Genomic DNA, 22,893 nt, shown 5'->3' with positions numbered 1-22,893 from the left:
CCAGCTTGGCGTTGCTAGGCAACTCTGGGAGGCGGGTCCGGCGGCCAGAGAACCGGCGTGGCCACGCCCCATTAGGCATCCCATTGGCCGTTCTCTGCGTGGTCCCGTCCCCTGGGGCCGGAGCTAGAAGTCCTGCGCCTCCGAGGCGCTCCACCCCGGCCGGCGCGCCCTGACGTCATGTCCGGCGGCGGCGACGGCGCCGTCTCCGTACGGCCGACCGGGCACGTACGGCCTGGGCAGTTGGTCCGTGGGGCTGTGGAGGCAACGCTTCCTGCTCCCGGTGCGGTCGGCGTAAGGAGGACTGGCCTGGGTGAGGAGGTGAGGGGGCGCGGGGCGAGGGAGGTAGGCGCTGCGGGCCGACAAGGCCGCCTTCCACCCGGCCGCTCGGGACATGTGGGCGCGGCGGGGGTTCCGCTCACCTCTCCCCAGCTGCCGCCCTCCGCTGGCCGGGGTCTCTAGCTGTGCCAAGCCGACCAGTTCGCGCTGATCCCTGACTCTTTTTCCCAACTTTGATTGTTCCCACTAGCACCTCTTCACGACCTCGGCAGGCCGTGCCTCCTCCCCCTACCAGGTCCGCCTGCGCCCCCACCACTCGCTCTTTCTGGCCAACACCAATGAGGGCTGCTGCCCTGGCCACCCCCCGCTCCCCCAGAAGCTTTCAGTCCATTCCTGTCTCAGCATGCGTCCTCTAACCTTGATCCAAGCCCTTGTGATCAATGTGACTGAGTAGAGTCCACCTCCCCTTTCCCTCTTCTCGAATCCAGAGGCTTTCTCTTGCTACCCCCTCGGTTGGGCTGGCCAGGCTGTCACTTTTGCCTTCCTCCTCCAGGCAGACCATGGATGGCTCCTTTGTCCAGCATAGTGTGAGGGTTCTGCAGGAGCTCAACAAGCAGCGGGAGAAGGGCCAGTACTGCGACGCCACCCTGGACGTGGGGGGCCTGGTGTTCAAGGCGCACTGGAGTGTTCTTGCCTGCTGCAGCCACTTCTTCCAGAGCCTCTATGGGGATGGCTCAGGGGGTAGTGTTGTCCTCCCTGCTGGCTTCGCTGAGATCTTTGGCCTTCTGTTGGACTTTTTCTACACTGGTCACCTCGCCCTCACCTCAGGGAACCGGGATCAGGTGCTCCTGGCAGCCAGGGAGTTGCGAGTGCCAGATGCTGTGGAGCTGTGCCAGAGCTTCAAGCCCAAAACTTCAGTGGGACAGGCACCAAGTGGCCAGAGTGGCTTGGGGAAACCTGCCGCCCGGGATGTGAACAGCCACCTCAAGGAGCCAGCAGGCTTGGAAGAAGAGGAAGTTTTGAGGACTCTAGGTCAAATCCCCAGGGATCAGGAGCTCAGTGGCAGTCACAGTCCCCAGAAGCCCCAGCTTGGTGTCCCTGCTGAGAGTGAGAGTCCCTCCTTTCTCCGTGGGAAACTCAAGCAGGCCCTGAAGCTTTGTTCCCCAGAGGACAAGGAGCCTGAGGACTGCAAAGTGCCCCCAAGGCCCTTTGAGGCTGAAGGTGCCCAGCTGCAGGGCCGGAGTGATGAGGTACTGTGCCCAGGGGGCTGGAAAAGGGGAGGCAGGAGTTGGGGGAAGAGACTGTTTTTCCAGGGTAATCTGGACCCCAAGGTAGAATCTCTGATATGTGGGTTTGGAACAGATTTTCTCCAAACATAGGAAGCTGGCTCCATCCTGCAGCCTCTGGCTGACCTTCCTGGGAGCCACAGCTGTCCATGATTCCCAGCCTCTTGGGGTGGAGTGTATGGCATCAGGGTTACAGGTGTTTCACCAGGGTAGTGACATCCAGTCAAACTTCCAGTTTCTCACAGACAGAGCCACTGCTCTCCAAATCCAAGATTCAAATGCTGCCTGCTCTGGGGCCCTGAAGGAACAGTCACGGATGAAGGGACTTGTGTGGGGATGTTCTCGGGTTGGGCCTTGGGGTGGAACTGGCAGCCCTGTAGATCCACCCCTAGAACCCCTGCTGATTCATGTAGTGACCTCGTGCCCTCCTGCCTCCTTTTCTGCTCTAGTGGGAAGTGGTGGTTCAAGTTGAGGACGACGGGGATGGCGCTTACGTTTCTGAGACTGAGATTGTGCCGACCAGGAGGAAATCAAACGTAATCAGAAAGCCCTGTGCTGCCGAGCCAGCCCTGAGCGCAGGTTCCCTAGCAGCCGAGGCCTCTGAGAGCAGAAAAGGTACAGCCGTGCCGGTTGAGTGTCCCACATGCCATAAAAAGTTCCTCAGCAAATATTATCTAAAAGTCCACAACAGGTAAACGTTCTGTTTTTCTATTTTCTTTTCCCCTCTGCCATCTCCATGTTGGGGAGGTGGCCTGCCCTCCCCATTCCTGGGCCATGTAGGGGTTGGGGGCCCCATCTCAAGACTCCTGTAGTCCCTGGCATTAGCAAGCCTCTGATCATCAGGGAGTGAGAACCTAGCCTTGGGTCGGATTCCTTCTTCCTCCTACTGTGAGCCCTCTGGTGGGTTTGTGGACAGCTTGTCGACAGGTTCCACCCCTGGTGGACCTTGACCTCCAGCTGGCTTCTGCAGAGAGGGTGAGAGAAGCCTGTGGCCCTGTGCTATCGCTGAGGCCTGACCTTCGGTATTTCTAAAGCCTGGCAGTGTGGGCTTTGGGCCAAGATGTCAATCTGTAGGGTTGGTGCCGCCTGTGTTCCTGGAGAAATGTTAGCTCTGGGGTGTAAGTGGAGCTTAAGAGACCATTTGTCTAAAGCTGCTGTGTCCAATAAAGTAACCCGTTGCCACATGAAGCTATTTTAATGTAAAGTAAAAGTAATTAAAATGAAATAAATTCAGTTCCTCAGATGCATTAGCTACATTCCAAGTGCTCAGTAGCTACATGTAGTCCCTGGCTGCTGAATCGGACAGCGCAGACAGAACATCTCCATCATCACAGAGAGTTCTCTTGGACAGCACTGCTCCAGAGTCTCTGCAAGGCCTCAAGGGATGGCAGCTGAGTGACATGCCTTCCAGTCCTGTCACTCCCTAGCCCAAGACATCACTAGTCTGCCATGGTGCTATTTCTTGCCAAGCCAGGTTGGGCCACACATGTTTTCTCAGTATGGCACTCTGGGAAGCCACTAGTGACCGACTGGAGTTGGAGCTGGGGGGGAAGCTGTTTGCTCTTCCTGCTTTGGGACAGCTGCCAACAGTGCAGTCTTTGGGGCACTCCCAGTGTGGGAAGTACCCTGGGGTGTCCAGGTCTGCCTGGACACTCCCCCACTGTAAGACTCTAGTCCAGGCACCATCCGCATTCCTACCTTCGGCTGCAGGCTGCTGGACTGGCCCTGAGAATGGGGCTGGGGGCGGGGGGAGGACACAGGGATGGGGACATGGCCTCATGAGGTCATTGGGTTGGGGGATGAGGATAGTTGATGTTGGGGCAGAGGAAGAGAGAAGCATCTGGGCTCTGAGGTCAGGGTTCATTTGTTTTTTTCATTCAATGAGCTGTCTGCCAGGTAGCTGACAAGACTATTCTGGGTGCTTAGGATACCTTAGTGAACAAAACAGGCCTTGTAGGGCTTGTCTTCCAGCAGGGTGGTACAGGCTGTGAACTAACAGATAAGTAACTTTATAGTGTGATGGAAAGTGCCATGGAAGAGGAAGGTGGGAAGTGCCACAGAAAAAAGAAAAAGGACAGCAGGGCAAAGGGTTGGGGAGTTCAGTGTGGGGTCAGGCTGCAATTTTAAAGAAAAGAGATTTGAGCAGACTCAAAGGAGGTGAGGAAGTTCACCAAGTGGATGAGTGGGAGAGTGTTCTGGGCCGAGAGAAGAGCCAGAGTAGAGGCTCTGGGGTGGGAGTGAGCCGGCAGGTTGGTGAACAGCAAGCAGGGAGGTAAGGGGCAGGCCAGCTATACCTTCGTAGCCCCCAGGCCTTTTCTCAGGTGAAATGGGAAGCCTGGAGGGTTGTGAGCAAAGAGGTGATGAGGTCCGACTCTATTTAAGGGCCCCTCTGGCTACTGAAGTTAAAACCTGTCAGGAGGCAGGTGTGGAGCCTGAGACCCATGTGGAGGCTCAGGCAGAGCTTGGGGGTTGGTGTGGCTGCGCTAGGTGTTAGTGTGGAGATAGGTGAAGTGAGCAGATTCTGGCCACGGTGTGGAAGGTGGAGCCCGCAGAAGTTCTGGGCAGACTGAGTGGTTTCTCCAGGGAGTCAGAACTGGGGGATTGTTTCTGCCTTCAGAGAGAAGCCAGCTGGCAGGGCTCTGGAGCAGCCCTTGGGCATGCAGCTGTGTGGGCTCCAGTCCCGGCAGTCTCCCTTGCAGTCTCCACATTGGAGGAGGGTAGCTCTGGGTTCACCCCTGTAGGTTCCCCAGCTGGGTCTGACCAAGTCACGTGGTGAGCCATGGCTGGCCTCAGGACCGCTCTTCCTTTCTGCTGTGGAGCACAGCACTGTGAGCACCCCCCTGGGAGCAGGGGAGCCAGAGGGGGCACTGGCTGAGGGAGAGGCAAGAAGTCTGCTCAGCGCCCATGCCCCCCATGGCTTCTCCTGGCAGGAAACACACTGGGGAGAAACCCTTCGAGTGTCCCAAATGTGGAAAATGTTACTTTCGGAAGGAGAATCTCCTCGAGCATGAAGCCCGGAATTGTATGAACCGCTCAGAACAGGTACTTGTGGGCTGGCCCAGGTCCTTGTGGGCCAGGGCATGTTGGCTTCTGTCTTCCTGCCACCCAAGAGGGCCCCCAGGAGACTGTCTTAGATGGGACTGTAAACTCAAGAGCTGGAGGCCAGAGTCTACTCCCTCATATTACAGATGGGGACACAGGTCCCAAGGGTGGAAGGGACAAGTCCAGGAGGGACTTTGAGGGAGGCATTTTGGGTTTGCCTGCCCAGCCCCCTGGGCTTTGGAGAAGGGGTGACTTGGTGTGGGGATGGCTGCTGGGAGGGGCCACCTGGCCACCTCCCCCGACTCCACTGGCTGGCCCATGTGGTGGGACCAGCTAAAGCCTGCCCTTCTCTTTCTAGAGGCCTGTCATGGGGGGCGAGGGCTGCCGGTGAGGCCACTCTGCCCCTACCCCAGCTTGTCGGGCCTGAGAAGGGCCTGGTGTGGTGGGTTTGCAGCACTCAGTGATGGTCAGGGTCAGGGCAGGCAGGTTACGTGTTGCCCTCTCCCACCCTAGCATCCCCCCCCTCGGGCAGACTCCTCCCAGCAGCGAGTGGAAGCCCGGGCTGCCGTCGCAGGCAGAGGCCCCCCCTGATGCCGGCCCTGCTTGCCCCTCACACTGCCAGGTCTTCACGTGCTCTGTGTGCCAGGAAACCTTCCGCCGGAGGATGGAGCTGCGGGTGCACATGGTGTCCCACACGGGGGAGATGCCCTACAAGGTCAGGCTCGGCCTGTCTCCAGGGCCATGGGCTGAGGGGCAGCCCCAGGATCCCTTCCGCTGAGCCCTTTACTTCCGATGGTGTCAGGCGCCTCCCCCTTGCCAGTGGTCAAGGAGCCCAGCCTTCCCTGCCCATCCAGTGCTTCCATGCCTTTAGGCGGGGCCACTGGCCCTTTTGGGTTCTTGTTTCTTTCCATGGAGGGCAGGCTCAGCATCTGTGTGGGCATGGCACTGGGAGCCCTCCCTGGCACATCCTTTACTCCAGGTCAAGGAGGCTCCCAGCTTCTCAGGCTGGGCCCTGCCCTTGGGTTCCCACCCCGATAGCCCAGGGGTGGCCAGGGTTCCATTGGTGTGTGCTGCCTCAGAGGTGACTGTGGGCCTGTTTTTTCAGTGTTCCTCCTGCTCCCAGCAGTTCATGCAGAAGAAGGACTTGCAGAGCCACATGATCAAGCTGCACGGAGCCCCCAAGCCCCATGCCGTAAGTGCCAGGCCATGCTGAGGGCTGGGGCTGGGCACGCTTTGATGCTGGGAACTAGTAGGAGTGATGTGGCTGTAGCTGTGTCCAGAATGGGCAGGCTGTGCAGTTTCTGCCATGTAGGGGGCCAAGAAGGTCTGTGGGTCTCCGGGGGCAGCCCCACCCTATCTTCTCCCTGGCCTTGCTCCCTCTGCCTGTTCCCTCTGCTCCACAGTGTCCTACCTGTGCCAAGTGCTTCCTGTCCCGAACGGAACTGCAGCTGCATGAGGCTTTCAAGCACCGCGGGGAGAAGCTGTTTGTGTGCGAGGAGTGTGGGCACCGGGCCTCGAGTCGAAATGGTTTGCAGATGCACATCAAGGCCAAGCACAGGTTGGGGTTGGCCCATCTTCCCGCAGGGCCCGGTGCTGCTGCTGGCTCCAGGCCAGTGGGTGGGCCGGGAAGAGTTTGCTGATGCTCACATGGGACGGAGTGCCCTCCACCCTGCGTCTGGCCCCTGCAGCCTTTCTAGGTGGGGGCACAGGAGGGATGAGCAAATCTGTCAGGCAGAGAGGGTCGGGGAGGGGATTTCAGGCTAAGACAAGGCTCTGTATCTTCCTGGGCAGAGTCAGTTTCCTGTGGCTCCCAGGATGGAGCTGGTGCCCCTTTCCTAGCACTGCCCAAGCCCTCTTTCCACCAGGCAGCGCGTTGCAGCCTGGGCCCATGCCAGTGGCTCTGGCAGGCTTGCTTCAGGCTTGCCTCTTTCCTTGGCTCTGGGGCCAGGTATGCTCCCAGCTACAGATGGTGATGGCTTCTCCTTGTGTCCTCCGTCCGGACAGGAATGAGAGGCCATATGTCTGTGAGTTCTGCAGCCACGCCTTCACCCAGAAGGCCAATCTCAACATGCATCTGCGCACACACACGGGCGAGAAGCCCTTCCAGTGCCACCTCTGTGGCAAGACCTTCCGTACCCAAGGTGAGGCAGGCCCGTCCCCTCCCTGTTCTGGGGCCGAGGCCCAGTTGCTGAGCCCTCACCTTATTCCCACAGCCAGCCTGGACAAACACAACCGCACCCACACCGGTGAGAGGCCCTTCAGCTGTGAGTTCTGCGAGCAGCGTTTCACTGAGAAGGGGCCCCTGCTGAGGCATGTGGCCAGCCGCCACCAGGAGGGCCGGCCCCACTTCTGCCAGATCTGTGGGAAGACCTTCAAAGGTACCTGGCTGTGGGAGGCCATCACCCCACACCTTTCTCTGGGCAAGCCTTGTGGGGAGCAGTGGGCTGGGCCATTTCCTGCTGACCAGAGTTGGACGGTCTCCTCCGGGAGAGATCAGGGACAGCAGTGGCTTTCACATGCTCCTGGGCAGAGGAACCTTCTTGCCAGCGAATCTCTTCCCTTCCCCCCATGTCAAAGACATGAGGGTGGAGCTGCTCTGACTGAAGTGGAGGGGCTGGAAACTCCCAAGGGGGGTGTGGAACAGTGACCTTGGAGTGGTGCTGTAGAGCCTGGCAGGGCCCTCCTCCGCACAGTTGCAAGCCCCGAGTGCTGCCTCTCATCTTGGGGCACAATCCCACCCACCTCCCCACCTCTCCTAATGCTGGCGGTCCCTTCCCTTCTGCAGCAGTGGAGCAGCTGCGTGTGCACGTCAGAAGACACAAGGGGGTTAGGAAGTTTGAATGCACTGAATGTGGCTACAAGTTCACCCGGCAGGTAGGCCTGGAGCCTGAATCACTTCCTCTTGCCCCCTTTGGGGCCCCTGAGCCCCCCTACCCCTCGGCCCCACTCCACCCAGCCCTGAGCCCCCCTCACCCCTAGGCCCACCTGCGGAGGCACATGGAGATCCACGACCGGGTGGAGAACTACAACCCACGGCAGCGCAAGCTCCGGAATCTGGTCATTGAGGATGAGAAGATGGTGGTGGTGGCACTCCAGCCGCCTGCCGAGCTGGAGGTGGGCTCGGCTGAAGTCATCGTGGAGTCCCTGGGCCATGGCGGCCTGGCCTCCCAGCTCCCTGGCCAGAGACTATGTGCAGAGGAGAGCTTTGCAAGCCCGGGTGTCATGGAGCCCTCGCTCATCATCACGGCTGCCATCCCTGATGACTGTGACACGTAGCCCCCTACCCACCATAGCCCACTTGGCCCCAGCCCCCAATAAACCACATGGCTTTGGACTTGATTGTTTCAGCCCATCCGGCCATCTGTTTCCCAGTAAATGGACTCCAGGGATGTGCTGCTTTCCCACCGTGTCCTCTAGAAGAAATGGTGCCCTACCTGACCTTCTGTGTACCTCAGAGTTCGGCCAGCAGCTTCCCTACCTTGTCAGGAGACCTCAGCAGAATGAAATCTGGGCAGGTAGCTTTGGTGGCCAAGCCTCTCACCCCAAACACTCTCATCTGTCTCCTGTCCCTTGTTCTATCAGGGTTTAGAACTGGCAGTAGTGGCCAGATACAGCAGTGGGGTTCCTATTTCAGAGTTGCAGAGCTGCCAGCTAGTGGGGGCAGAATTCATTACTAAGCCTCTGGTATCAAAACAGAGTGGCCAGGGCATCCTGCTGATGGCCTTGTTGGCTCAAGTCTCAGGCCATTAATGTGCAGCTGAGCACATCTGGGAACCTGAGGAGAGTGGGGTTTGTGGCTAAGCAAGCTTTGGATGGACCCTCGCTGGCAGCATGCCCACAGACAATACCTTCCCTTGGGAGGGCCCTACCTTGGTGTGCTTGTCCAGGAGGCCTGGGGGACAGGCAACACCAGGCCTAGAATGGTGATAGGGCCTGGCGGTTCCCAGGTGCTACAGTCACGGGGACGGGGGTGGGTGGGGTGCTGCGTGTCATGGAGGAAGAGTGTGGGTGCAGGAGGCCGACTGCCCGTGTCCACACTCCTTCCCAACTCCTCATTCATAGCTCTGCGACCCAGGGCAAGTTACTAACTCCTTTATTTCCTCATCTTTTAATGGAATTAGTAACAGTACACACTTTATAAACGAGGATTAAATGAGAAAACCCACTGTTGCAGTTACGTCCTGCTGGATGACAAACTACCCAGGCATTTCCCTGGAGACTGGGGATCTGCTCTCAAGGTGGCTGACTTAGGTGTCTGGCAGGTTGGCAAGCTGGCTGTGGGCTTCGGTCCCTTTCCACCGGCTGCCTGGGCTTCCTTGCAGCATGGTGGCTGGGAGCCAAGAGCAAATGTCCCCACAGGGCAAAGCTGAAAGGCCTTTTTATGACCTAGTCCTGGGAAGTCACATTGCATCACCTTTGCTATGTTGTGTTGGTCCAGGCAGTCACCAAAATGTCACTCCCCAGATTCGAGGGGAGGGAACATAGACCCCACCAGTTGATGGGAAGGGTGTCAGAGAGTCGCACAGTTTACAACTGTCCCATACAGTCAGTGCTTCTGCTCAGTGTTTGACCTGGAGTGAACTCTGAGTCAATGGTAGTGACAGTCACAACCCCGAGAGCTTGAGTCAGGCACTACTTAAATCTCATCACTGGAGGATTCCCGAAACAGCAGCCCCACGCTATGCTAAATTCCTCCTGGAGTTTGAGGAGGAAAACTATCTTCTATTTTAGACGTAGAACCCATCTATCTTTCCTTTTATTCCCTGACCACTGGGGAGCTCAGAGGTAAAGACAGGATTCAGGTACAGTAACTGACATGCAGGTTATGAGCTGCTTCAGATCTCTTTTGGCAACAGGGTCTTAAAAAGGCAAACTGGCCTCCAAATGCTCCCCTACCAGCCCAGGCCTGGCCTCTCCCTTGGTTTCAGATGGGCTCTGCAGATGTGAGGGATGTTTCTGAGCTTCATGACCCAAGGGATCCATGGCTTCCTCTGGAATCCCTTATTTTAAGAGCTCTACCCTCTACAGGTCCAAGATCCACCCACTGCAGAGATGGGGATCTCATCACCACTGGGACACCTCCAGGAGGGGCTGGGAGAGCAAGACAAGGGCAGAGCACTGAGAGGTGGAGCGGGGGGGGGGGGGGGGGGGGGGGGAGGGCTGAACCCAGCCTGGGAGCAACAAGTGAGGCATGGACTCAACCACCGCATCCCTCACATCTCGGGCTCAGCCTCCTCTTGCCACTACTTCATACTCCTAGTGATCCAAGATGAGAAAGGGCCTGAGAGCTTTGCCCCCAAGACCATTAGCTTAGGCCCTGGGTGCTCCAGAGTCTGCCACCTTCCCTGCTAGCATAGGGACGGCTCACACTGCTCTGCTCCCCTTGCCCCACATTGCTTGGCCTCAGCCCAGAGGTTCCAAGACAGTGGCAGCAGGATAAAGGTAATGACACCAAGTATATAGGAAATCTTTTTATTTCAAGAAATATGTATTGAAGGCATCCTAAAACCTGAAACAGAATTTTGGACATGTAAGCCTACAGAACAGACAAATAAATATGCAAATCTGCCCCATCCTCTGGGGTTGGAACTGGATGTCAGACACTGGAGGGAGGTGGTATCCTTTAGTATGTGAGAGTTCTGAAGTCATAAATATAGATCCTTTATAGGAGTAGATCAGTATTAAATACTAGTCACTGAATTTTTATAACTTAATTTGTCTTGAGACTGATAAAGCTGTGTACATCCAACATGTAGAGACAGTCCCACCCCCAGTTGGCCCAGCCTCTGTCCCCAAGTCAGTGTACAGACATTCTTAAGTGGCAGGGGCTTCACAGCCTAGAACCCTGCCCAGGGGAAGTGGGGAGGGGAGCAGACATTTCTGGAGGGACCTGCTACGGCCGAGGCTACTGCCTCCACTTCCCATCCTTGGTCTTTTAAACCGAAGATGGGGTGTCCAGGTGGTGGGGACCCAGGTAGTTCTAGAGAGTGAACACAGAGGACGACACCCGACCTTCTCTCTCCTTCACTGGCTCACAGCAAACCATTATCTAAGCAGCCACCAGACAGCGGGATGGTCAGTCACATGGCGGCCAGTCATGGTGAAGTACCAAAGGAGGAGAAAGAGCACGAACCCAGGACACTGGGCCCCTGCCACAAGGGGGGAGCTTCTACCGGGAAGGTCAGACAAAGGCCAGGCCCTGGCCCTCAGTGCTGACCATAACCACTGCGGCGGGCTCCAAAGGCCGGTTCTGTAAGAAAAACAAGAAAGCGTTTGCAGCTCCCCTGGCCCAACAAAAAAGCTTTATATGATACCTCTACCCTTAAGTCACCACCCGTGGGAAATCCTTGACCTTGACAAAGACCCAGCCCCACCTATCTGGAGGGCTGTGGGGTGAGCTCCAGTGACCGCAGGACAGTCACTCTCTGCTCCCCATCCTGCCTTCTTGGACTGCCGAGGGGGTCCTCTAGGGAGACAGCCCCGAGGAAGGGCACCAGGGTGACCTGTCACAGCAGTCAGCATAGCATCTACCTGTGTGCCGTGTCCCCACACCAACTGGGCAGGACATAGTCTCTCTGGCACTGAGCTCCATGTCTGGTATATAATCAGGAATCCATCAATGCTGTGCAGCGCAACCCTGCTCTCCATCCCCCTGCCACTGACAGGAGACAAACCACTGTGCCTGTGCAGCCTCTGCCTGCAAAGGAACCCAAGACGGCCACCCCACCAAGCACGGTCAATCTCTGGGTGGGCTCAGACTGCCAGGCAGGCACTCGGGCCAGAAAAAGGCCCCAGGACCCCCTGGGGAGGGAAGTGAGGGCTGTGGAGAGGAGCATCTAAGGCTGAGGGGGAGAGGGGCAGGGGAGCCCTGACTCACCAGGGGAGAACACCCAGATCAGGAAGAGTGAAGGTGGAGACCAAGTGGAGGGTCCCCAAGGGAACAGAGGGCTGAGCACCCACCTGGGCCAAGGCCTGGGGCACAAAGCAACAGCACGGGGCTGGCCGACCCCAAGAAGCCCAGGCACATGTCTCCCTGAGGCCCACAGGAACCCACAGCCAGGCCTGATCCAGGGAGCCCCACCAGCCCACCTCCAGCAGCGCCCAGCACACAGTGGGTGCTTGGGTCAGCGACAACCCCAAGGGGACGGGAAGGGCTCGCTGTGGTGCCAGGGTGCCAGAGCTCTTCATAGGCACGATGGGGCTCTACCTAACAGCGTGCAGGCCAGAAGGCTTCCTCCCCAGAAGAACTTGCGCCATCTGACCGATAAAAGGGTCCTAAGTGCCATTTGTGACATGACAGTGCTGAAATTCTTTTTGTCCTGGTGAGAACACATCTCCCAGGTTAGTTCACTGGGGAGGCAACTCAATGAACGTGTGCTTTCAATTTATCTAACGAGGAAAATGCCAACAGCCTCCTCTCTGGAAGGGAAGGAAGACAGATTCAAACAAAGGCTACTTTGGGAAACCGGAAGGGACAAGACCTCCCAATCCAGAAATGTTCACGCTCCCCAGAGAAAACCAGGGACCCTGAGCCGCAAGGTCTCCTGGGAGCTCTTCCTGCTGCGCCCTGGAGCTGGCCCTGGGCTTTCTGAGGAGCTTAAGCCACCCCCCACCCCACAGAAAGCTTCAACAATGGCATGGTGATAGATTAAAAACCAAACAAACCGGACCCTGTTTCTAGCTGCCCCCCTTCTTTTAAGGAAGGGCTGAACTGCACTTCAAATCTCGCAAACAACCATGGAGGCCGCCCAGCCCAGGGCTTCCTTTAGAAGCAGTGGGACTCTGCTCACAGGCCGGTGGGGGCGCCTGCAGCCGTCTGCCTGGCTGGGTTTCAACAAGGCTCCCAGGGCCTCCCAATAAGGAGCTATGACCTTGTACTTGCAGGCTTTTGACCTCTCCTGCATTGGCATGGGACGAAGGTCCCAGAGAGGTCTCCAGGCCAGGTGGGGACACACCAGTTGGTAGGGTGGGTGGAAGGGGACACCCAACACCTGCCTCAGCCCAGGTCTACTGGAGACAGAAAACACGCAGCAGGCCCCTCAGGGCCCCCTTCAAGGCCACAATCCTGTCCAGTCGCACCACCCTGTGCCCCTGGGTCGGAGCTCACCCCCGGGAGGCCCACCCCTGTGAGGAGTATGTTGCTGTGAGACCCCAGCTGGGGCGAGGAGCTAGGCAGGCAGATGCCCTCCATCTGGGGAGCTGGCCCACTGGGACGTCCAGCGCTGGACATGGAGTTTGAGATCCCGCTGCAGCTATCGTCTGCCTGATTCCTGATGCTCCAGGACAGCGAGGTCCGCAGGAAAGCAGGAGGCCCAGGCCATTCTCAGACCCTCACGGGAGGACCCCACCCCCTCCACTCGTACCTCAGAAGCGGCCCTCCTCTCCCGAGGTGGGAGCAAGCAGGCGCAGGTAGTGGCAGCAGGAGGCGTGTGAGCTGCATTGGTGAGGGATGGGTCTGAGGCTGGGGGTGACCTGCTGGAGCCAGAGACGTCCAGCAAGGAGGCATCTCTTCCAGGCCAAGGGAGAGGCATTCGCAACCAGCTTTGGCCCCAGCAGCCATGACTCAGGCTCTAAATGCACAGAAACTCTCCAGGCGTCAGATCCTGAGGCTCAGTCAGCAGCCCAAGAGCCAATGCTCCACCTGGTGAGGCCAACCTGTCCTCGTGTGCGAAGGAGGGGGTCGCTGCCCCCAGAGGTGCTGGGTTACCTGCACCGAGGCCCTCCCTGGGCCAGGCCGGGGCTAGTGCAGCTCACCAGGGTTCTGTGGCGGCCGGTGCCCCCGCCCCACATCCATGTCACTACTGCCACTGTCCAGCTCAAAGCCACGCCCGCCAGAGGGTGTCTGGGGCATGAACTGGCGAAATATGCTGACACTCCCGTGCCAGAAGGTGGGCTCTGGGAGCCGCCCCACCACGCTCCATGCCCGAGTCTCCGGATCATAGGCCTCCACCACGTCAGAGAGCTCAAACGTATTGTCGTATCCCCCCGAGACGTACAGCTTCCCTCCGAGGACGGCCAGGCTGCCCCCAACGTGCACCTGTGAGCCAAAGGAGAGGGGTGAGTGGAGACTGGCAGCCAGGGCACAGAAGAATCCCTGCTGCCCCTCTCCAGGTACCCATGACCACTGGGAGGGGTGGCCTCAGCACTTGCTGGAAGTTTCAGATGGGAAAACTGAGCCTCATATGGCTGATGGTGGCTGAGCTGGGACTTGATCCAAAGCCGGGGCTCCGAACCAGAAGGCTGTACCACCCCATCTTTCCCAAATTTGCTATAAGGAGTACATGTAGCTCATTATAGGGAAAATATAGTTACATTTCCTAAATGTTAAGATGTTAAGCTGTGATGTGTAAATTGTGATATCTGCCATGCAGACGTTATCACGAGAGCAGGTTTGGAAATTTTAAGGAAGACAGAAAAGAAAGATGTAGATGGCTGTATATGTTTCTGGGACTAAGGAGACTGCCCACATGGCTAAATGCCTCCGAGCCTTCCTGGCTCCATCACACTGTCAGGCTCAGCATCTCTCTTCTCGACAAGCAGAAAGGAGAGACCCTGATCTGGCAGCAGCAGCAGCATGGGTGTCCTCTTCAGAGCACACAGCAGGTGCTCAATAAATGTATTCTGAAGGTCAGTTCCTTAGGAACCAGCTGAGGGTGTGTCAGTCTCCAAAGACCTTCTTATCCCCTCTTTTGCCCCCTTATTCACTCTATTCCAGCCACACAGGAGCCCTGTTCTAGGCCTTGTTCCAGAAACATCCCAGGCATGCCCTGCCCCAGGGCCTTTGTGCTTGCTGTCCTTCTGTAGAACACTCTTCCTCAGTATGCTCTCTGGCTCGTGGCAGGTACTCAGTGAATACTGGTGTAATGAATGAACCTGCTAAGCTATGTGGCCCTGGGATGTTATTTAAGGTCTCCGTGTCTCAGCGACCCTCAAGAACAAATTGAGGGTCACACTAGCTCTCTCTCAATGAGATAACACCCGGAAAGGGCTCACCATGGGCCCTGCCCATCAGGACTATCTCCCAAACACTTATGATGACGCTTGGGCCAGAAAGCAGGACCAGCCTGTGCTTCCAATGCTGGCATGTCTGTAAATTTACCTGATTCATAGAGGGGATCTTGTCCCATTCGTTCTTTGTCGGGTTATATACGTCCACCTCAGCAGAGTCATCCCTGTGGAGAGAAGGAGCAGAGAGAGCAGGTCAGAGCAAGGAGGAAGTACCCCCCAGTGTGAAGGGCTAGAGAAGAGGGTCCTTCAGGCCCCTCTACCTTGAGTATGTGGCTGACACCATTTGGCCCAGTGGCCAGTGGGACCCCATCCCTGGTTTACAGGAGCCAATTTCAGACCCCGACACCTATCTGGCCCAGCGTCTGAGGCCAGAACTCAGCCTTGATCCCCAAACCCTAAGATCACACCCTCTGGTGCTTAAACCTTTCCCTGCCACCCAGCTCCGACACGGCTGTCCTCTTTCCTGGCTGCAGCCACGCTGGCTTCTCTCAGATCTTGAACTTATGGTCCTTCTTGCCCCAGGCTCCTTCTCATCCTCCTGATTTGGACTTATGCCATCTCTTTAGGACAGCCTTCCATGGTTGACCAGTCCAGGCCAGGCCTCCTGCCCCACCACACACCCCCAGTTGCCCCAGGCTGCTCCTTGGCCTCTGTCCTCACCGCCACCACCAGCCTCCCCGCCCCGTCCCGTTCACTGCTGTGTCCTCAGTGCCCAGCAGGATAAACACAGTCACAGGAACTGAGATACCGGCGCTGCCCTTCCCTTTGGGGTCAGGATCCTTCAGCCTGTTTGACAGGCTCCTGATCCCTGTAACAAAAGGCTCAAAGGCACAGCCTTGAAGAGCAAAGACAGTACCCCGCAATAGCAGCAGTAATGACGATCATGGTCACAGGTCAGGGGTCAGCCGAGGGGCCCCACAGTAAGTATCTTAGGCCTTGCAGAGCAGACGGTCTCTGTGGCTCCTCCCCAACGCGGCTGTTGTGGCTGAAAAGCAGCCACAGCTGTACGTAAACAGAGGGACTGGCTGCGTTCCAAGACAACCTTACTTAGAGACACAGAAACTTGAATTTTGCATAACTTTTCATAGGTCATGAAATATTTCTCTTGCTTCAATTTTTTCCTCCAACCATTTCAAAATGTAACAACCATTCTTAGAGTGTGGCCCACGTGATGATGGCAATACCAGAACCTGCTTGGCTGTCCTCCCCCAGCAGAGACATGCAAGCTGCAGCCAGAAGGCGACAGGCTGGACAGTGCTCCCAGTTCATTCCTCTGCGGGGGCTGGGATGCCCCAGCCGAGAGCCACCTTAAATGAGGATGAGGACAGAGGCGGGGCATTGCTGGGGAAGGAAAGGGGCTGGGACCTCCAAACAGCACTGGCTGCCTCCCTGGGGACGGCACCTTCCAGACAGGAGCTGCCCTGATAGGTAGCATTCTGAGCAGGGGCTCGGAGGTGCCGAAGTGCATGAACAGCGTGGCTCTGGGACAAACACTCCAGAGTGTCAGCCCCAGGCCTTGCCGAGACTCTCAGCCAAGGCCAGGTCCCCATGACTCACCTGGAGGACAAATGGGCTGCCTTTCCCTACCTCCCACTCTCTCAGTCAGGTTGGGGGGGTGGGCAGAGGTGAGCCCGCCCTCCAGGGCTTGGGTGAACCCCCAAAAGTGGGTGTGGAGGGTGCCCCAATGCGTCCATGTGAGGAGTTTAGCAACTGACAGGTGACTCAGACCAGGAAGAGGAGGCCGTGGGACCTCAATCTGCAGACCAGCCCTTGGGCACGCCTTGCTCTACGACCACAGGGCAGGGAGGACGTTTTCAAAGGCGCTCACCCTGGAACTACTGGTGAGGGGCTGAAGCCAAGGTCCTGGCGCTCTGATAAGTTGTATTTATAGCCATCTCCACCCCCTCCTTGAAGACATCTACAACGACCTGGGGGAGGGAGAGCTGTGAGAAAGGTCAGATGATGTTTTCTAACAGGAGCAGGCTGAGATTCCAGGGCTTTCTCAGAGCAGACTGCAGGTTCCTGGCACACGGTGATGCCTGGCCCCTTGGCCACTTGCATGGCAAGCAATGCCACCTCTGTTCCGCATGGGCTCTCCCAAAGCCTGGGAAGGAGCCTCGAGTCAGGCGGAGGAGAGGGAGGGACAGACAAAGGCCAGCACAGCTCAGTGAGAGAGGGGGTGGCCAAGAAGCAAAGTGCACTGAGGCTCCCAATTCAAAGCCCCAGACCGCAAGGGGACAGAGGGCTCCGCCATTCATCCCTTACTCTTCCCTCCTGGTCCCGGAGCTCCAGGCAAGCTCCAGGCCAGAGAGCAGACCAGCAGGTACAACACCTACAATGATGCCTGTATGTACCTACGGACACACGCACTTGCATACCCACACACACACACACGGAAGCTGCACACAGTTGGCAGGGAGCTCCTACGCCCCTGGATGCCCAGTGGCCCATGAGGAGGAGGCATTTGGTTACAACCAGTCATCAAGATCAACGAACGCACGGCGACCCACTGGCTGCCTATCTCTGCTCCATGCTGCTAAGGACACAGCCCAGTGCAGGGAGTCCGTGATGTAATGACATCACGCAGGACCTGGGTCAAAGGTACTTGGTTCAAATCCTCTGTTGCTACCTAAAGCCTGTGGCTATTAAGTTCCCTAGCCCTCAAGGCCTCTGTTTTGCAATCTGTGAAATAGGGACAGCAGTGGTGCCCATCTCATTAGACAGTCATGGAGATCAACTGTGAAAAGGCCCAGGAAGCAGGCAGCACAGAGATCGACTCGTCTGGCACCCCAACACACGCTGCCTGTTGTCATCATTCCCTCAGGTAGCTTCGGGGCCTGTTCAATACCAGGTCCCTTTCTGGTCCAGAGTGGCTGTGGGATCCCCGGAGAAGAGCATTCATTCAACAAGACTCATGAGCCCTCCCTGCGCCAGGACAGGCAAGAAGGGGCCAGACAGAATCTTCGGAAACTCACTGAACACACAAGTACCTGGGGATAGATCCCCCACCTACCTGAGCATGGACACTCTGCCAAGCGAGTAAAGGGTCCCTCAGTTGAGGCCACATCTCCCTAAAGGCTTGAGTGTCCAACAAGCTTTCCTCTGGTCTTTTAAAGATTTGAAATCCCTCTTAGGCAGGGCATGTTCCTTTCTGAAAAATGCCAAGTGAGAACAGCCGGCCCTGGTGGTCCAGTGGTTAAAATTCGGCGCACTCACCACCGCAGCCTGGGGTCATTTCCCAGTCAGGGAACCACACCACCCGTCTGTCGGTTGTCATTATGTGGCGGCTGTGTGTGATGCTGAAAGCTCTGCCACTGGTATTTCAAATACCAGCAGGGTCACCCATGGTGGACAGGTTTCAGCAGGAGATTGTAGACTAAGAGAGACTAGGAAGAAGGACCTGACCACTCACTTCTGGAAAAATTGGCCATGAAAACCCTATGAAGAGCGGCGGAGCATTGTCTGATATGGCGCCAGAAGAGGAGAGGGTGGCACAAAAAGACCACGAGGCTCTGCTCTGCTGTGCACAGGGTCGCCAGGACCAGGAGTTGACTTGACAGCACTAAACAAATGCGAGAACAACCAGGCTTTTAGTGGGATCCTCCAGGTGGATGTCCAGCCAAAGGGACACATTTTATCTAGCTTCTCAAAAAGTTCTCTGAAAGGATCTAACTCCATCACACTTGGGATCCCTGGATTAAGAAAATCTAGAAGCCCATGTAAACCACTCTAAGAAACAGGAACAAAGGGTCAGAAAGACCCAGCCTCAGAGCCCAGCTTTGCCTCAGTTTCCTCACCTGTGAAATGGGGAGAACAGTGATAAAGTGCTTAGCATGGGGCCTGGCAAGAAGTGCGGAACGCACGGCCTCAGCCCCGGGGACTCACCTGATGAAGTACATGAGTCCATTCAGGGTCACCGTCTTGGGGGCGAAGGACCAGGGTGGGAGCTGGCCACAGTCCACCAGCGACCACAGGTCCGTGTCCGGATGGTAGCACTGCATCACCATGGTCTCCTTGCCAGCCAGGGAGCCAATGGCGTAGAGCCGGCCGCGGCAGGCAGTGGTGGAGCAATTGTCCATGGGGTAGGTCATAGGCTGCAGGGCCTCCCAGGAGTCAGTGGTGTGGTCGTAGCGCTCCGTGCTGTCCGCGGCCACCACGTACAGCAGCCCGTCCAGTACAGAGGAGCTGTGGTACTCGCGGGCCTTCAGCATGGGCGCCACCTCCGTCCACTCGTTCACACTCGAGTTGTACCTCCACACGCAGTCGTAGAGCCGGGAGCCATCAGACCCGCCTGCCGGGATGCACAATGGACAGGTCAGCCCACATCAACTTGGGGTGAGTCACCTACCCGTGCCTTCCTGAACTTCCGAGAGGGCGTCTCCCAGGGGAGGAATGAACCTCACTGTGCTTTGATGTGAACACGTTCTCTCTCATCAAAGCCCAAGGCAGGGACTCCAAGCTGGGGCTAAGGCAATACCCAGGACGACGGCCGAGCTTCGTGCCATAGAAACACCACCAAATCTTTGCAGCTGAAGCAAAGGCCCCAGGGCTACCCCCACAGATGCCGTCAGACCCCTCACCTGGACCAGGGCATCAGGTCTGAGTCAATTCTCCCAGAGAGCCACAGGATGTAGGGGGAGGGGGGGTACACAGGGGCTTGTTCACCAAATCCCAGGCTTCCGAGGCACCCCCAACCAAAGCTGTGCCAGGACCAACTGAGTGGAAATCTACTTCACGCAACCAGCACAACACCACCACATAAAGTAAAGCTGCGAGTGGACTTCTGGGGTTGGTTCTTGATTTAGGTGCAAGTTACAGAGGCGTGTTTTGTTGGAAAAACTCATCAAGCTGCACAAGTATGATGTATACTCTTCTGTCTACATTTCTTATTTCAGAAAAGAACTAGGAAAAAACTCCCAGTGGTGCTGGCTGTAATTGTAAATTAAACAGGTCTATCGGGGACATCAAAACTCCCACAGCATGAAGGAACCCTAAGAACTCTGGGGGCTACAATCCCAACTCCCCAGGCTGGCGCCACAGGGCAGAGCAGGCATGACATTCTATCCGTCTCACAGCCCAGAGCTCTTAAAGGAAGAAAACAAAGTTCTTGTAAAGTCCACTCTGCCTGCCTTCTCCCTTCCAAAGGACCCATGTCAAGGGCAGCTGGAGCCAGTTTTCCGGCCCTGCGAAATTCCCTAGAGGCAGCTGTATGGAACGACCCAGCCACCTGTCTAAACCCGAAGGATTAGCTGCTCAGCTGAGACATTTATGGAAGCGTGTGCAATGTTGGGGCGAGTCTGACCAGTTCTGGGAGGAAGCTCACTGGCAGAATTTTCAGGGAAGTCGGGACCATGATTCCCAAACAACACGGCCAACTTCAGATTGGATTCCGGGAGATTCCAGCAGAGGCTGGACCTGGAGCTGCAGGCCAAGGCAGCTTGGCTACAGAGCTGAGCATATCCTTGGGCTGAGATGCTGCCCATTGTCAGCTCAGAGCCCCAGGGCACACTGGAGCACGTCTCAGGGCTAGCTTTCTCTCTAACATGCCAGGCTGGGCACGGTGGCTGTGAGGACCCAGCCCTGAGCCTCCCCAGCCGGGTAACAGCCTCTGAAGGGCTCAACGCACGCTTGGTCCTGTTCTTTCCTTATATAGCCGTCAGAGACCGCCCCTCGTCATCCCACGGAAGGAGGTAGCCTCCTGTTCGAACCGAGATTTATCTTTAATAAAAAATGTGGGAGAAGCCCGGGACTGAGGCTGGCTGGGACCCGCCCAGCATGACTCGGCAGTGTTTTGGGGTTTGGGCCAAAGCAACTGGAAGGAAACCTTAGCATGTGACTATGTTTACAGTCGCTGTGTAGGGAGCAGCCTAAACACCACGTGACCCACACCACATAGCCTAGGTGTAAGTCCCAGGGAACTTTGTCACCCATGACAAAATGCATGTGTCAGGAGGCCCGTGTGGCTCAGCAGTGAGGAGAAATCCCCTGGGAGGGGATAATGCATGTCTCACAGGGCAGCGCATCAGCCTGTGGCCTGTCCCCTGGATCCCGGAGGGAAAAAAAGAAAGCACCCATTGTGTAGAGTGAATGCCCCAGTATCTTCCAACCAAATAGCCAGGCACCTCCCAGGCAAGGAGTGGGCTCCCCTGGGCAGGCCACACGGCTGGGCGAAGAGAGAGAGGGAGACCCACAAGCAGTTACTTGTCTCGGCTCACACAAGGGGCTCTTTTTCTAGGTTGAAAGTATTAACCCTAGACCAGTACCCACTGGCCAGCTTGCGGGAAGGGAAAGGGAAATAGTCGCTTGCACTCAGGTGAGGTCCCTGGACTCCAGGTTCTGTTTCCTGGGGACAGACGTGATCCCCCAGGGGCGCAGGCGGCCAACCCGAGACCCCTGCCTGGGGGGCCGGCCGGTCCTGGGTCCTCCTAACCAGCCCCCAGGCAACTCACCCGTCACGTAGATGTCATTGCCCAGCGCCACGATGCTGTAGCCGCCGCCCAGGTGGTCGGGGAACTCAGCCAGGTAGCGCCACTGGCCCGTCTGCGGGTTGTAGCAGTCAACGGTGACCAGCTCGTCGCAGTCCTGGTCGCAGCCCCCCACAAGCACGAGGATCTCGGCGAGGCCGGTGGAGGGGCGCGGGCGCATGCGGGGGCAGGGCCCGCGGTCGTGGCGGTCATAGCGCGCCGCCTGGAAGTCGCGCGCCTCGCGCAGGAGGCGCAGGCAGGGCGGGCAGCGCGCCACGAGTGGCTCGGCCTCGACGTGCGCCAGCAGGTAGAAGCGACGCACGAAGGGCAGGCGCACGGCCTCGAGCAGCTGCGGCCAGTGCGCGGCGCGGCGCGGCGGGTCGGCGCGCACCCAGCGCAGCGCCAGCTGGTAGGCGGCCTCCTCCTTGGGCACACACAGCCCGTCGTCGCGCAGGTAGCGCAGCAGGCGCGCCAGCGGCAGCCGCTCCAGCTGCTCGGCGCCCAGCTCGCCCACGTGGCGCAGGATGAAGCGCTGAGCCGCGCTCGCCAACCCCGCGCAGCTAAAGGCCTCGGCGAAGTCCTGCATGTCCAGGCAGTTAGCCAGGTCGAGCTGCTGCTGCAGAAAGGCGCCGCACGCCTCCTTCACGGCCGGGAACTGCAGCAGGTCGGCGGCGCGCAGCAGCGGCTCGGCGTTGTCGCCGCTCACCGCCACGCGGCCCGTGTAGCTGAAGTCGAGGAGCAGCTGCAGCATGTCGGGCGGCACGCCGTGCAGGCGCACCCGCTCCGCGCGGCTCTCACGCAGCTGCCCGGCGAACATGGCGCGGAAGTAGGGGCTGGCGGCCGCCAGCACGGCGCGGTGCGCCGGGAAGTCGCGCCCGCCCGCCGCCTCCAGGGTCACGTCCAGGAACTTGCGCTCCGCGCGGAGCTGGCTCAGCCCGCGCAGCAGGCTCAGCGCGTGCGCGGGGTCCGAGAAGGGCAGCACGGCCAGGGGCGCCGGCCGCTCCATGGCGCTCTCGCTGCGGGGCGCGGGGCCGCTGCGCGCGCTGCCTGGGAACGCCGCGGCCGGGGCCAGCGGGAGAGACGCAGCGCGCTGCGCGTCGCCGCTATAAATAAGGCCGGGGGCCGCGGCCGCGGGGGGGCCGGCCCGGGCGGGGGGCGGGGCGCCGCCGGCACCGCCCACTTAACCCCTCCGGGCCCGGCGCCGCCGCCCGGGCGCGCGCGCGGGATCGCCTCCCCCCCGCGCGCGCCCGCCCCCGCGCTCCAGGCTGAGTCACCGCCGCCCGCGCCCGCTCCCTCTCTCCGCCTTTCCGGGGCTTCCAGCCGCCTCCCGCCGACGCCCGAGCCGGGGACGCCTGGTGACAAGTGTCCTCTGCGAGGGGCGGCTGTGCCGCGCGCCGGGATCGGGGGCCTCCAGGGCCTGCTCACGACCCACCCAGGCCCTGCTGCTGAACAAAACCCGGTGGGAGCTCCGTGCCTGAAACCGAAGCCACCCCTTTCGCGCCAGACTTCCCAACTGCGTCCGCCCCTGAGCCCCGGGGCTGCTCGGTACAATGGCCTTTTTTTTTTTCGAATTCCGCTACTTCCAAGGGTTGCTAGTTAACCCTATCACAGGGCAGATTTCAAACGACAGGATTTTTACAATTCAGGACCAAAGCATGAACAAGTATAAGGTTTTTAGGTGACTTTTTTCTTGGCGTATATATGTGACACGGGGCCAGCTGCCTGGAATCTGCTCTACTGTGTTCCTGCAGGAGTTTCAAACTTGACTAACTCGGTCATTAACTTCCGTCAGCGTATGGGTGCAGTTTGTTTCCGAT

At 58.2% G+C, this 22,893-nt stretch overlaps 2 protein-coding genes across 10 annotated transcripts; one reads left to right on the top strand and one right to left on the bottom strand.

Annotated features, from left to right (window-relative positions):
• The first annotated feature begins 33 nt into the window (after positions 1–33).
• On the top strand, positions 34–7,943 carry ZBTB48 (zinc finger and BTB domain containing 48). 8 transcript variants are annotated; one of them, XM_008534704.2, is made up of 11 exons: positions 34–318; positions 830–1,526; positions 2,012–2,253; positions 4,493–4,604; positions 5,227–5,319; positions 5,710–5,796; positions 6,008–6,162; positions 6,609–6,745; positions 6,818–6,982; positions 7,390–7,478; positions 7,584–7,943. In XM_008534704.2, exons 2-11 carry the CDS (start codon positions 837–839, stop codon positions 7,878–7,880), a joined length of 2,067 nt encoding a protein of 688 aa, XP_008532926.1. In that variant the 5' UTR covers positions 34–318; positions 830–836; the 3' UTR covers positions 7,881–7,943. The 8 variants fall into 8 exon arrangements, with proteins under 8 accessions (XP_008532926.1, XP_070459878.1, XP_008532924.2 ...); XM_070603777.1 differs by having other exon boundaries at positions 97–310; XM_008534702.2 differs by having other exon boundaries at positions 153–318; positions 5,137–5,319.
• Positions 7,944–10,062: 2,119 nt separating this feature from the next.
• KLHL21 (kelch like family member 21) lies at positions 10,063–22,203 on the bottom strand. 2 transcript variants are annotated; one of them, XR_011535831.1, is made up of 5 exons: positions 21,062–22,182; positions 18,498–18,903; positions 14,704–14,776; positions 12,968–13,641; positions 10,063–10,854 (listed from the first exon to the last, which is right to left on the bottom strand). XR_011535831.1 is itself a non-coding variant. In XM_008534709.2 (4 exons), the coding sequence occupies exons 1-4, from the start codon at positions 22,080–22,082 to the stop codon at positions 13,345–13,347; spliced, it is 1,797 nt and encodes a 598-aa protein (XP_008532931.2). In that variant the 5' UTR covers positions 22,083–22,203; the 3' UTR covers positions 10,063–13,344. The 2 variants fall into 2 exon arrangements, 1 of the variants encoding a protein (XP_008532931.2); XM_008534709.2 differs by having other exon boundaries at positions 10,063–13,641; positions 21,062–22,203.
• Positions 22,204–22,893: the final 690 nt, after the last annotated feature.

This window comes from Equus przewalskii, chromosome 2 (assembly GCF_037783145.1).
Source record: "Equus przewalskii isolate Varuska chromosome 2, EquPr2, whole genome shotgun sequence".
Lineage (NCBI taxonomy): Eukaryota > Metazoa > Chordata > Mammalia > Perissodactyla > Equidae > Equus > Equus przewalskii.
Note: the sequence above shows the minus strand (reverse complement) of the source record. Positions and strands in the feature narration are given on the sequence as shown.